This window comes from Salvia splendens, chromosome 4 (genome assembly GCF_004379255.2).
Source record: "Salvia splendens isolate huo1 chromosome 4, SspV2, whole genome shotgun sequence".
NCBI classification, from domain to species: Eukaryota; Viridiplantae; Streptophyta; class Magnoliopsida; order Lamiales; family Lamiaceae; genus Salvia; species Salvia splendens.
Genome location: NC_056035.1, coordinates 29,549,326 through 29,563,799, shown reverse-complemented (window position 1 = coordinate 29,563,799; position 14,474 = coordinate 29,549,326). Strand labels below are relative to the sequence as shown.

Below are 14,474 nucleotides of genomic sequence, written 5' to 3'. Positions count from 1 at the left end.
ATTCTGTGATCTTAGATCCAATCTGAAATCTGTAGTCATAATCTGAAAACACTCTGAATAAAATTTGTTTTTCGTTCCTGCCCGTGGATGTAGCCAATTGGCGAACCACATAAATCTATGTCATCTTTACGTTCTTTTCATTTGTCGATTACACAATTACTCTATTATGTCAAAGAAAATACATTAATGAATTTTTGGAAGTGATCTTTGTAGGATATAAGGGATTACGTTCAATGAATTATGCTCCGAGTATGTCAAATTAAAACTGCTGTTGAGTTTCAGATATTTTTATAAAAACTTTGTTATGTTCTATGCTTTTGAATTTATAGTAATCTTGTAGATTTATTGGTATTAGTTTTATGAAAACTGAACAATCATAATTCATAACTTATGCACTATCCTAATGTTTTTTTTATTATTATTAACAAGATGTTAATAATTTTGACTATAATATATTCTAATTATATATTGGCCCGTATTCAAAAGTCGGTCCGTATATATACCACCCTCCTTGTTCATAAATTAATCATCTTTGGCAGATTCATCTTCTTCCCCGCATCGCCCTAAAATTTGCCCCAATTGCAAAATCATGAAACCCAAATCTCAAAATTTTCAGGTCTTCTTCCAATCTCCCGACCTTGGAATTCCTACGCGTGCTGTAAATTTCCAAAACCCTAACCCTAATCTCACCCTCCACCACCTCAAATCCTCGCTCTTCCCCACGACTCCGATCCCTCACGCTTCCTCCTTCTTCACCCTCAATGGCAAACCGCTCTCCGATTCAACTCCCCTCCTGCAAAACCGCGAAATCGCCCCTTTCTCCACCCTAACCCTCCACATCCGGCTCCACGGCGGCGGCGGCGATGGAGGCGCCACGGGGGCGGAGTCGCGGGACTGCTATCTGAAGATGTACGCCGTGAAGAAGCCTGACAAGGTCGATCCGCACGAGCAGCGCCTCTCCAAGTGGGTGAATTGCAGTTTATCGAACGAACCGCTGAGGGCGCCGGTGGTGATCGATGCGCTGGGAAATTTCTTCAACAAAGAGGCTTTAGTCGAAGCTCTGCTGAAGAAGAACATGCCGAAGCAGTTTTGGTACATCAAGGGTTTGAAAGATATGATCACGGTGGAGCTGACGGAGAGCCCCGGAGGCGGAGAGGCGAAGTTCCAGTGCCCGATTACCGACCAGAAATTCAACGGGAAGTATAAGTTTTTCGCGCTCAAGAGCTGCGGCCACGTATTGAGTGCAAAGAGCTTTAAGGAGGTGAAATCGTCGAGCTGCTTGGTTTGTCACAAGGAGTTTGTGGAGAGTGATAAAGTTGTGATCAATGGGAGTGAGGAGGAGGTGAAGGAGCTGTGGGAGAAGATGCTGGCGGAGAAGAAGGTGAAAGAGGGTAGCAAGAAATCGAAGAAGGTGAAGAATGGCGAGGAGGTGGGGCGATTGACTGGGACGAAACATGGCATCGAGGCTCGTGGTCAGGGAGCAGAGAGTAAGAAGTTCAAGGTTGCTGATTTGGCTCCTGCTCATGCCACCAAGGAAATCTATGCGTCGCTCTTCACTTCATCGAAGAAGCAGGATTTCAAGGAGACGTATAGCTGCAGATCGTTGCCACTTGGTCGAAACTGAAGGCTTGGTTACTCATATCTGTAGAAACTGGTACTGTGCTGTTATTTGTTGAACTTGTATTGCTTGCTTGGAGATCCCCTGCTGCTACGTAGAAATCCTTGATTTGATGGCTATCAAAGTTATGCAAAACTGGATTCTTTTGTTATGGTGTAACAGATTTGATCTATGATACTATGATATTTCACAATCTTGGTAATTTTTGGATTTGAATGTTTTGTGAATAATCAAGTGAGAAATGGTATTATGTGACTAATTTACTTGACAGCTTAAAGGCAAGAAATTTACATAACACAGAAATACTGAAGTTTAGGAATTCCTTTGGTTGACCCGAAAGTAAAGTTGGCAAGGAAAATGATTCCTGGGAAAATAAATCCCGTGATTCCCAGTAACTTTACTATATCAAGATTTTAAATTTTATATTTGATTTAAACACCAACTAAAATTATACTTCTACTTATTATTATTTTTATTTATAAAAAAGAATAACAATATAAATTTTTTAATACATTATTTAATTATAAATGATAATAATTATATTATTATATTTATTAGTTTAAATATGGATTATCCATCATAATATATAATAATATAATTGCAATTATAGTTGCATGGAGTTATTATAATCATAATGATTATAATAATAAATATAATTATAATTACACATATTTATGAATATTATAATTGAATAAATTTTATAATTTGAAATTTCATTGATTAATTATTAATTTATAAAATAATAATAATTATTTATTATTATATAATCTATATTATATAATAATATTTTAATTATTTTAATAAATTATTAATTATTATTATGATAATAACATATATATATATATATTTATATAAATATTATAATAATATAGTTATAATTATGATAATTTTAATTATAGTTATTTATTATACCATAATTAAGTATGTTTTATAATTTTAATATTTTTTATACATTGTAATTAATAATAATAATAATAATAATAATAATAATAATAATAATAACTATACTTATATTGCATTAAATATGTAAGAATCCTAAGACTTAGAAAAAGAATACCTAAGAAAAGTTAGGATTCAGAATCCTAGAAAATTGTACAACTTTCCTGGTCTCGGGATTCTGATTACTTTCCCAATTTGATTAAAAATCGAAACAAACACAGGATTTTAAAATTTAAAGAATCAGATTACTTTTCCAGATAAAATCCTGACAACCAAACATGGCCAATAAGATTTGTAAGTAGCTGTCTTGAAATTCCAAGTAAAGCATTGTCTTGAAACATAACACAATCATAGTGTAAGTCAGAAGGTAATGAAAATCCCTCGCCAACTTCACAAGTGACATAGTCCATTTAGCCAATCATCGCAACATTCACCTATCTGAAAATAAGCGAACTTCTCGAGGTGCTAGCAAATATGTCAACATACCGAAGCTATTGCTCCAATTTTCCCTTCTGTTAGCCCAATCTTGCTTCTCGTTGCAGTACCTAAAATGTAGCAAAAGATCGAACTTCCTAAGTGCGCCAATTAAACTAAAAATGATTTCCAAAGTGAATGGAGAAAAGAAATGAAGCACATGTTAGAACAACATTTGTTTCAATTAAAGACAAGAAGAGGTAATGATCGATGACATAGACAACCGTGCAAGTGATGTTTAGAAAAGATTTTTGAACAAGCATCCATCGGGAAACTACTTGTTTTTTGGACTTCACAGATACGAATGACTTTCTTATTTTGCTCCACTCTTCTTTATCAGCAAATGTAACTTTATCCCCTCAAAGAAAAAGAAAAGAAAAAGCATATGCTCACTATCAGAACAGATCCTGTACCTTTGTTTCTTCAGGGACTATTAAACAGAAAGATCAAGTATTCTCCTTCTATATCCTAATTGCCAAAATTAATAACAGTTGGACTTGGATTTCATTCTATAGCAGAACTCAAGTACTCTAATTGAAGTTTCATACACTTACCATTTAAATTCAGGGTCCGTGTTTAGATAGCCTTTCACATTAATTTCAATTGCAAGAAAGTATTACATATTTATAATCATCAGTCCCAAAGGATAAACCTAGTCATAATATGCCCAGAGCAGGGATATGTCTTAATTGTGTTGCTACCTTTCAAGTCTTACTGTTTAATATTTGTCAAATCATAAATTCATGATGATAAACACCCATTAAATCAAGCAATATACAGCAGTAAAGAGAATTACTATTCACATGTTTATTTAGGCGATACCTCTTCAGCAAATTTAATCAAAATAGTTGTCCTGGGTCGGTGCTGCCCATCCACAGGTACAAAATGAGCTGTTACAACAGCCGGAAAACCGGCGTTATCCAAGACCCCCTTCAAAATGGGAAAAAAATACTTAAATCACCCACTAGCATAAATTAAATATAATTTGAAAAGCTTTGTCCAATGCAGTACGTACCCTCACAATTCCAGCAACAAATGCTCCGCAGTTAAAGGCACCCATATCTTTGGGAATTGAAATAAATCTAGCATACAACCTCCCAAATCAGTAAGATATTGCAGAGAGTAAAGGAAATCTTGCATGATGTAGTGAAAACTAGCATAATAAATAAACCTGTTGACAAGAAGCTCCTTCTCACTGATCATGTACTCATCCTCATGCTCGGTACCTTTCTCAAGAGAGTCAGCAACCTGGTGTTCATACAAATTAAAATCAAAGTAACTATGAGATTGTGTTGGTTAGGGCCAAAAAACTAAACTAAGTTTCACTACTCATTTGATGTAGCATCGTGGCCCTATGAGAAGCCCATTGTGCCATCATATCACAGCTGGACCCTGCCCCCATAGGCCATGGGAGTTGCATACAAGGATCAAAAGACCAAACTAAATTGCATTACTCATACATTTACAAGAAGGGAAAACAAATGTCCCAGTAATTAACATGTGTGTATGGTTCAAGAGTGACACTTCACTTCACCCATCTTATACATGAAATGCTGAACCAATTTTATGCCAATGCTCATCAACCATGTCAAATTGTTGTAGACTTGTAGTTAAGTAAGTTTAATTTCTCACGAGTCATTTAATATAATCCATTTTAAGATAGAGTTTTATTAAAGATCACTGTGTTAAAATCATTTTTTTGGATACAAACTAGATATTCCTAAGAATATGACTACCATTCATGTTACAATGTAGTCAAACTCAAAGATGCCATATCCTTTTTCCAGTGGATATTTTGGAACCCTACTAAGGGATAAGGATAATATCTCTGACAAAAGTGTTACCAACGCAAAGACTACTCCTATATTCCTAGTCAATATCTACCATGAGCCATGCCAATAGATATAAAAAGTATGCTCGTGAAAGGGTATGAGACCAAAATAAAACATAAGAATAATAGTAAGAAGAATGGCGTTGTCTCAACCTTTCCAAACAACACTTTCCATACTGTGCTGTGTATGAAAGACAGAATACCCAATAGCCGTGTCTCCCTCCTGCTACCCTAGAGCATTGGAAAAAAGTATAACAATTAAAACATTTGACAGATGAAAAAAATCTTGTAATCTCATTTTTTTTGACAAGTGAAAACTGGTTTGCAATATATGAGATGAGTAAGTGCAAAAGAAATTTAAGGATTTTGTTTATCTGGTCATCTCAAGATGAAGAAGAACTTTAGCATGCATGAAACTCAAGAGAGAAGCCATAATTGTATGCAGATAAAAGAAGTTGCACTGTGCTCCATGAAAGAGTATACACATGGTTGCATGAAATTTCCAACCTTCTCCCTATGACAAAGTAGTTCCAGCACCCTGGCTCCAACAGCATAACCAGCATCCTCTAACCTGATCCAGATAGAGAAAACTAATCAAGTTATCCTCGTAGTGTAAACATCAAATCTGGATTTTGAAAGAAAAGATTCCAGCAAAGATGTTTAGTGAACATATATAAATATTCTAAATCCTCAAAAGATGTTCAATCCATTGACATCAAAATTACTGAGAAATAAGCAGTAGATATATTATGCTCTATAGCAAAATGATTAACTGAAAAAAATTGATTAACAACTACCTTCTTTCTAACTCTGCTATGTTGTCAACTTGAATCTGATTGTACTGAACAAGCTCCGAAAACAAGAAGGCGAACGCACTCAAACTGACCTGCACCAAATCCTTATTCAGCTCACTCGTCGAGTCAATTGTGACCTGATTCAATGAGGACTAATCTTGCCTCCCCCAATTTAACACAGCAGATTTAATAAATAGGACGTCTTCACAAAAAATTCAGCCATAGACATGAATTTGTCACTCCAATCAACTACTATTACGAAGCAATTAAACGATATTCACCGATAAAAGCTTTGATCGATCTCAATTTCAAGAAATTGATTAAATTTATAAGCTTTAGGGTAAGGATCTGAAGCAATAGGATTACCTCTTGTTTGCCTTTACCAATGGGTCTATCTAGCACGTTTGCATATTGCTTCGCTTTGCCAACCCCTATCATTTCTCCCTCCAACTATTATGCAATTTCGCAGTGGCGACTTTGCGTTGCAGGCTTGCAGCGACTGGGTTTAGACGACGGCGTTTCGATCTTTCTCTCTATTCTGGAGTACTGTATTTCTTTTAACAATTTACATTATTCAAGAGTGTTAGTAATTTTTAAATTTTTTATTAGGGAACTGTTTTTTTTTTTAAACTTTGGATTTATATAAATCTAATAACTAAAATTTTAAAAATATTATCAGATGTCATTCACCTTTGATTTAATATTGTTCAAAATAATTTTTTTCCCTGGAGGCCTAAAGGACATTTCAGCTTATTTACTGCTCTCTCCCTTCTTCAATTAAAATATTGTCATCCATCTCTCTATTTTGGGGGTGGAGTGAATGGGATGGGATCTTGTGAGGCAAAACTAGGTATGGATTTGTAGAGGGGGTGAACTCCATGCTTTTGTGGGATTTTCGTGATCAGAATGTGAAAGGGTTGGTTAAGGAGAAGAAATATCCCGATTTTAACATCAATGTTGCAATTTGGAAGAAGAAGAAGAGGAGGAGGGAAAGAGAGAAGTAAGAAATGGAAAGAAGAGAAAATGAGAGATAGATTAAAAATATTATAATTGAAGAATAGGGAGAGTAAATAGACTAAAATGCCCTTTAAGTACTTGAGCGTATTTTCAAGTAAACAAATCTAAAAAATGTACTTCAAACCATATTAAATCACAACTGAATGATCCCTAGTATTTACATTTTTAAGGTTTTAGTACCTAGTTTGATACAAATCCAAATTCAAGGACCAAAAAAATAATTCACTCTTTTTTCTTAAAAAAACATAATTTCTTATATTTTTATGTATAATGAGGTGCAAATAAAGAATAAACAAAGTTTGGATGAAAATGAAGAAACAAAAATGCAACACAGTATAGAGTGAGCGGTCCGTTGAACTTGTCATCCATGCATCTAGTGGTCTGTTGGCCTCTGGAAAACAATTGGTGGCCACCTAAGTTAGTTGTCTGCGAATCCAATGACTGTGTGATTTTTCCATAACATTTTATCAACATTCATTGAGTTCATCATTCGCGATCCCAGCGGTCCGCTTGCTGGATTTGTCATTGGACTCACAACCTAGAAATTTCTTTCTATAAAAACACATCCAACACAAAGTTCAACCATCATGTGCAAGGAATAGAGGTGAAATGTATCAATGAATTGCTTCGAGTATAAGTGACAAAAGATAGATAAGAGACTATTATTCCAAAATAGTAGTACGTTTTAAGTATAAGTGAAAGATTGTAAAAGTTTGCATATAGAAAAGTGTGATTCAAAGAGTTTTATATTATAAAACCTTATCAAAAAATGTCTGATATCAAGTAAATAGTTCTACGAACGAATGATTCGTATCGATTTGGAAAATGGAATGATTTGTACGTTTCATCACCACTTTGTGGAGCTATTCCCTCTTTCTTTATGAAATCAATCCGGGCAAAACCAATAGCAACAAATCGACTTCGATGAATGATAAATCATAGATCGAACCACCGGAGTTGATAAATATTGATAACTCTCGGATAGAGTATTAGAACGGAAAGATCCATTAGATAATGAAGTATTGGTTCTAGTCTCCTTTTATTAATGAGAAAAATGCTAATTTTTTGTTACTTGTTTGTTTTGTTATATGTCGTTGATTATATTAAGTGAAAACAAATATATGTTCTACATTATAGATTGTGTAATTTATTCAATATCAAAGAAGATTACCCAATCAGTTTCTTAGTAAAATAAGAAAGTTCACATCTTGTATAAATCTACTAGACAATCAATAGGGAAAAATTGTAATACTACATTTGTGTTAGCTAACTAAAATGATATTGATAAAATCATAGCACTAAAATGTAATGCACGGTAAGATGAATTATTTGTTGCACATTCAGTCTTTTGCATTAACTGTCAAATACTCCCATCCAATTTGTTTCCACGTTAATAGAAGTGTTTCATTATTTGTGCTCGTTTCAAAAAATTAATAATAAATAGTTAGAGTAGAAAAAAAATAAAGTAAAAGAGAATTTATATGAAAAATACTCCTATATTTTTTTTATAAAAGCCTACTTTGAGTTAGATTTGCAATTTGGTATAGGTGAAATTTCTATGAAGAAATACTCCCGAGTAGTACTCCCTCCGTTCCGCCTTAATAAAGACGTTTTATTTTCTGCACTAGTTTTCTTTACATTATTCTCTCTTACTTTATTTTTTCTCCATTCTAACTATTTATTAGTATTAATTTTCTAAAACGAGTGAAGAAAATGAAACGCGGCCGAACGGATGGAGTACTACTTGGGAGTATTTTTCAGGGAAATCTATAAATATATAAAGCCGCAGTTTTGATGGCTCATTTTGGCGCCCAGTTTAATAAAATGTACTTGCATACATATGGTAAAAAGTTTCGTTCATATATTAAGAGCATCCACAATGGTGCCCGTCCCAGCGGACGTCCGGCCGGCGTGCCGGAGTTCCGCGCGGGACGTTCGTCATTGTGCAGCGGTGGCGCAGATACGGACGTCCGCTGCGGACACCGAAGTTCCACGGCGTTCCCGGGATGTCCGTCACGACGTCCTTGCGAACGTCCGCCATTGCGTTGACTCTTCGGACGTCCGCGCGGACGTCCCGATTATGTATGTTTTTTTAATTCCGTATTTGTGTCGAAATTTTAATTCCGTAAATTGTTTAATTTGGTGGGAAGTCCGTCGGGATGTCCTTGGGGATGTCCGCCACTGTGCAGTGGGATGTCCTTATGACGTAGCAGTGCAGTGTGAAGTCCTTATGACGTTGCGGGAGGTGTTTTTGAGATGTCCGCGGGGATATCCGACGGGCCATCCGCTCCACTGTGGATGCTCTAAGAGTTATTATGACATGAATGTTACCGTATGGAATATGGTAAAGTGGAAAAAGCCGTGGCTTAGAGCATCTCTAATGGCGGCTAGCAGATCGGCTAGCCGATTCCCGGCACTAGCCGGTTCGCTCGCCGAACTATTGGAGTTGGCTAGCGCCAAATCGGCGAGCGGATGCCGATTCTCGGGCGCTAGCCGATGCGCTCGCCGATCAGCTGGCCGCCATTGTAGGCGGGCGATCGACCAACACTTTTTTTTAATTTTCAAAACACTATATATACGCGATTTGCACGTCATTTTCATTCAAAGCTTGTTTTAACGAGTTTTCTCTCTCACTTAATTTCTGTACAAGAGCAATAAAACAAAATGGAGAACAACAACGAGGGGTTTCCAGTGACGAGCGGGTCTCAAACTCCCACGGTACCCATGGGAGGTGGATGGGGTCCGATGGCCGGGTACTACAACATGTACCCTTGGCAGCAGATGATGCCCGGGATAGAAGCCGGGGGTAGTATGCCGGGATGGCAGGGGATGCAGGGCGGGCAGGGGGTACCGGGGATGCAACCCGGGATGCAGATGATGCCGAGGTGGCAGCCCGGGATGCAGGGGACGCCGGGGGGGGGGGGGGACAATGTCTATCGCCCCAGTTTTGATTTTTTGACTGCTTCTTCGTATACATCGACCCCATCGTAGACGCAGTTAACTGGGTGTGAGACTTTCTCCTTAGGAGTTGGGGATAGATCTCGAGGATGCGGACACTCCCGTTCAAACGGGGGGGAGTAGGGCGGGGTCGGAGCGCACCAAAGAAGAAGAAGGGCAAGAGGAAGGGCAAAAGGGTGGTCGGCGAGTCGTCGCAGTCGGCTGATGATGACAGCCTGACACGGAGGAAGTGGACGGATGCGAAGAACGTCGCGCTGTCCAAGGCTTGGGTGAGTGTTTGCGATGATCCCCTCCATTCGAACAATCAGAGGATCGTCAACTTATGAGCTAAAATATCAGTAGCCTACAAGGCATTTTGCCCGGAGGGGAGGTCACAGCGGGGAGGAGTGCTGGAAGGGGTGAGACCGAATCAGGGCTGCGGTCTCCCGATTTTCGGGCTTATACACCAACGCCCTCCGCATGCAGACCAGTGGCCAAACTGACGAGGACTGGAGGAGGATAGCGGAGAAAGCCTTCCTTGTGCCCGGGCTTTATAAGGAGTTCACCTACTGGAACTGCTATGAGGTCTTGATGGACTCCGAGAAGTTTCGGGCAGGTGTCGATGCTGGCTGGCCGAAGAAGCAGCGACTGAACTATGCCGGTGATTACAGAGGCAGCAGCGGCGGTTCCCACGACCTCCCCGAGGATGTTCAGGAGTTCCCGTCCCCTCCATCGTTTACTCGCCGCACTCGCCCGGTGTAACGCCCGCACTTTTAAAGTACTTGGAATAACACCAAGTTACTACGAGACAGTTTTAATATTCATGCTTGCAAAGTGTGAATTGTTTTTTTTATAGAGGAATACTTCCGGTCTTCGTGGAATTTATTGGAAGTGCTATATGTAGTACGCAGCGTGTATGGAAAACAAGGATCGATTTTGAAGAATTTATATTTAGAACACTAAATATTAATTGTTGCGATGGGCTATCTTAATCTTTGTTGGAGATGGGATTGATGAAATTAATTAAAGTTTTTCGTGAATTTTAATTATCGAAAGAAATACGAGAATATAAAGTACGTATATTTATTTTTGGGCTTCTCAAATTAAATTAGAGTCCAAATGGTTATCTACAAAAAAAATGGCTTGGGCCCTAACTATTTAAGAATCTAGCCAAATAATAAATATACAAACTTGGGCTTGCAACTATTGAGCCCAAAACAAATTAAATCAAAATGTGGGATCAAGCCCAACTCCCTTCTTCTTCCTTCTTCCACCCTCTCGGCCGAATAGGTGGTGGACTCTCAAAGTCTCCAACTCTTCCATCTTCCACCATTAATCCTACAAACCAAAGGTCACACATTAATCTACAAGCTCCTTCATGTATCCCTTTCTCTACCCCTTCACATCTGCAATTTCCAAACAAATCGAGAGAGAGAGAGTCGGGAGAAAAAAAAAAGGGAGTAGAAGAGCTGTTAGTTTTCATTCTTTTCCTATCACTGCAAGTCAAAATAGAGGGATTTAAGGGGCTGCCTAGTCCTCACTACAACTCCAAAGTAGGTAATTCATTTCAAGATTCATGTTTTCAACTTCCACAATCCTTTCCAATGTTATAGCATATACGAATGTCTCTTGACAGAAACTCCGCCAAACCAAGAATTCTTTGCTTTCGACCTTACAAACTCCGCAACCAAGTTTACATCGAGAGGTATAGATCCTTCCCATCTCCGAATCATAAACTTGTAGCATCGTATACATGATTTCATACCTCCACTCTCACAAGCTAATCGAACAATTTAACAACAAAGAAACTAATCAAACGCACGAAAGAACTTAACTTTGCGTTAAAAACGTATCCGGCGGGTTGAATCGGGGTTGTTCGGAGTGGCTAAGGGGAGGGGGAAACTTCCGGCAGCAGGGGTAGTGGCGGACAGCGGCGGTTCCCGACGGCTCCAGCGGCTGGGCTGCCTCTGCTCCAGGAGCGACGACCGACGGCGACTCCAGCGACGGTGGTCGGCGACCAGCAGCTCTCCGGCGACGCGACAGCAGCAGCACCTCCCCGGCGACTCTGCGACGGCGGGCGAACAGAGGCGGCGCGGCAGTAGCGGCTTCGCGACTTACCGGCGACCCCAGCAACAGCCCGACGGCGGCGTCGAGCCGGAGAGAGAGCGACGGAAAGGGGAGGGACGGCTGCTGCGTTCTTTCTTGAGAGAGGGAGCCGAGAGAGAAATCGAAGGCAAGAGGAGGAGGATCCTTTTTCACCATTCTCGTTCATTCACCACCAAAACCAATCAAGTTGAAGGTATAATTCTCTCCCATTCTAAAGCATGAATTGTTGTAGGTATATATATTACCTACATCATTTCATAATTCACCTTCCACAAGTTTTCAAACAATACAACAACTAAGAATTTATCGAACACTCACCGAACTTAATCGAAAGCCCGAAAGAACACAACTTTGTAATAAAAACGTACCTTGCGGGTTGAATCGGGGTCGTTCGGGGTTGTTTCGAAGAAGAAGAAGCCGGCGACGGGCAGCGGCGGACAGCCGCGCTCGACTTTCCCCGGTGCGGACAGCGCCCCGGAGGCTGGACCTCCCACGGCGACGACCCGCGACGTCTCCTCTTTCCGGCGAGACAGCGGCGGCGCCGGTGCAGGCGGTGACGGCGAGACAGCAGCTCTCGGCGGACGGCAAGACAGCAGCTCGCGGCGGACGGCAGCAGCTCCTGACGGGCGGCAGCATCTCCGACGGGCAGCAGCACCTCCCGTCAATTTCCGGTGGCTGGGGAATCGATTTCCGGTGGCTTTTTTTAAAAAAAATTAAGGAAGAAGAAGGAGGGAGGGTCGGAGGGAGATGTCGAAGAGAGAGAGAGAGGGGGAAGAGAGAGAGGGGGAAGGAGGAAAAGAATGAGAGGGAGAATGAGGATTGGGCCTCTTTTGTTTGTTTTTGAATTGGGCCTCATATTTTTTTTTGTTGGGAAATTGTTTTGTTTTGGAGATATAAGGTGGGTATATAATTAGTAGTTGGGTCTCACCAATTAATTTGGAGGGATAAGGTGGGCTAAGTAATTAAATCTTTGGGCCAAATTAATTAAATCCCAGAATTTCGAAAGGCGAATAATTTTATTCCAAGTGCGAAAAAAATATAATTGCAAAGAGAAATAGTTGCGATAATTTAATTATACGCTTAAATAATTTTTGGGAATTTATTTCGACATCGTGGAGGAAAATTATGAGGAGTCAACGAAGGAGTTATAAGCGTAAATGGCCGACCGGCCGCCGAATAATCGAAAATACACGAAAACCGAGAAAACGAAATAAAAGACTTAAATTAGAGTGCATGCATTCTAAATACCTTCGTTACCGAGATTTGATGTGAACTTTATGTATTTTTCGAAAAGGTGGTTCGCACGCACTCTAAAAGTCGGAACGAGGAACTGTTTACGGAAATCCTAAGCTTTTGAGGTGGGCTTTCTAACTAAGTATTTTGTGGGCTTTCGAACTAAAGTATTTTCAAGAGCTTTCGATTTGACATATTGGTTTGAGCATTATTTTATGTGACGAAATGTCTTTGATTGCAATTATTACATGATTATGTGATTTATGTGCTTAAAGTGAAAGTGATTGTCATGTGTTGCGCTGTATAGCTTTTCGAGTGGTTATGAAATGCTCGACTTGTTGATGTGATGTGAGATGATGCTCGACCTTGACAGAAAAATGATTTATGTTTCAAATACGTTTTTGAGGAAAATAAAGTTTGTAAAAGGAATATCATGGCATGTTTTGTTTTGAGAAATGCCTATCTGTTTGTTTAGCAAGGGAGTTGTCCCTACTAGACCTATTGAAATCGAATTCGGGTCTGACTAGGGAGTGAGTCCCTACTCAGGCTAGTGTACACCAATGGGGATCGTGAGCCGTCTTTTGGGTCGGCCGGTCTAGTGATCGAGTTTGCGGCCACATTCTCGTTCACATGATGTTGATGAGATTGATGTTGATGTTGATGTTGATGATTGCTTAGTGGGGAGTGAGTCCCTACTATGAGTTTAATCGAATTCGGGTCCTAGCAAGGGTGCGTCCCTACTCGGACTAGTGTACACGATGAGGACCGTGAGTCATCGAACGGGTTGGCCGGTTTTCGTGCTCGTGGTAAGTGGCCCCTTACACGGCACCCTAAAGAACAGATATTGCAGTTTCTTAAGTAAATCAAGGAGAAATGATTGTTTTTGAAATGATGAGGAAATGATTTTAGTGTTTTTAGGCCTTTTAAAGTAAAACCCGAGTTTCACTCAATGATGGCTTGACATAACTTGATGGATAAATGTATTTCGGGCATGAGTTCACTGAGTGCATCAAGTACTCAGCCCCTGCATATGTTTTCCCTATGTGCAGGTTGATGTGCAGGTTGAGCGAGGACGGGAGGCGGAGGATGTTGAGCATTTGGACAAAGACAGGATTCAATAAACGTTCCGGTTACTATTGTGTCTTCATACATAGTAGTAGCTAACTCTCAAATGCTTCCGCTATGCCAAGTTTTAAGAATTTCTTTGTTTTCCTTTAAATTGTCAAACTATGTCATTCACGTTTTGTACCTTCGGGATTTGAAACCTTGTTGATAAATGAAATTTTGTATTTTGATCGATATGTCGTACTTCCTTGACTGCTACCCCCTTCTTCCCCGCTTCTTAATTCCCCCACTAGTCACGATTCTCCGTGCTTCCTATCCTTGGGCAAAGGCGGGCGCAACGGGTAGCGAGGGAGGTCGCCCAGGGGTCCCAGGAGGTCCAATCGACATCCCCCCTATTGGCTCGTCGCCAACCGAGCTCGCCTTCTTCGCGCGTCAACAAACGCGGCCTCAGATGCACAAG

General features: G+C 39.8%; 2 protein-coding genes and 1 long non-coding RNA gene across 3 annotated transcripts; 1 reads left to right on the top strand and 2 right to left on the bottom strand.

Moving 5' to 3' along the window:
- Positions 1–516: 516 nt before the first annotated feature.
- Positions 517–1,820, top strand: LOC121801457 (replication termination factor 2-like). The gene has a single exon (XM_042200951.1). It carries the CDS (start codon positions 590–592, stop codon positions 1,622–1,624), a length of 1,035 nt encoding a protein of 344 aa, XP_042056885.1. The 5' UTR covers positions 517–589; the 3' UTR covers positions 1,625–1,820.
- A 960-nt stretch (positions 1,821–2,780) lies between these two features.
- On the bottom strand, positions 2,781–6,218 carry LOC121801603 (trafficking protein particle complex subunit 5-like). The gene is made up of 8 exons (XM_042201129.1): positions 6,023–6,218; positions 5,660–5,748; positions 5,370–5,433; positions 5,016–5,093; positions 4,203–4,279; positions 4,047–4,113; positions 3,854–3,961; positions 2,781–3,102 (listed from the first exon to the last, which is right to left on the bottom strand). The coding sequence occupies exons 1-8, from the start codon at positions 6,092–6,094 to the stop codon at positions 3,073–3,075; spliced, it is 585 nt and encodes a 194-aa protein (XP_042057063.1). The 5' UTR covers positions 6,095–6,218; the 3' UTR covers positions 2,781–3,072.
- A 4,455-nt stretch (positions 6,219–10,673) lies between these two features.
- On the bottom strand, positions 10,674–12,494 carry LOC121799022. Its single transcript, XR_006050133.1, has 2 exons — positions 12,085–12,494; positions 10,674–10,948 (listed from the first exon to the last, which is right to left on the bottom strand). It is a non-coding gene; the product is annotated as an uncharacterized LOC121799022 (long non-coding RNA).
- Positions 12,495–14,474: the final 1,980 nt, after the last annotated feature.

Excerpts from the sequence above, each read along its gene's own strand:
- LOC121801603 (XM_042201129.1), bottom strand. The coding sequence starts at position 6,094 with ATGATAGGGGTTGGCAAAGCGAAGCAATATGCAAACGTGCTAGATAGA. Across the intron at positions 5,094-5,369 it reads TACTTTGTCATAGGGAGAAG|GGTAGCAGGAGGGAGACACG; the intron begins GTTGGAAATTTC and ends CCAATGCTCTAG. Across the intron at positions 4,280-5,015 it reads GGAAAGTGTTGTTTGGAAAG|GTTGCTGACTCTCTTGAGAA; the intron begins GTTGAGACAACG and ends TATGAACACCAG.
- LOC121801457 (XM_042200951.1), top strand. The coding sequence starts at position 590 with ATGAAACCCAAATCTCAAAATTTTCAGGTCTTCTTCCAATCTCCCGAC.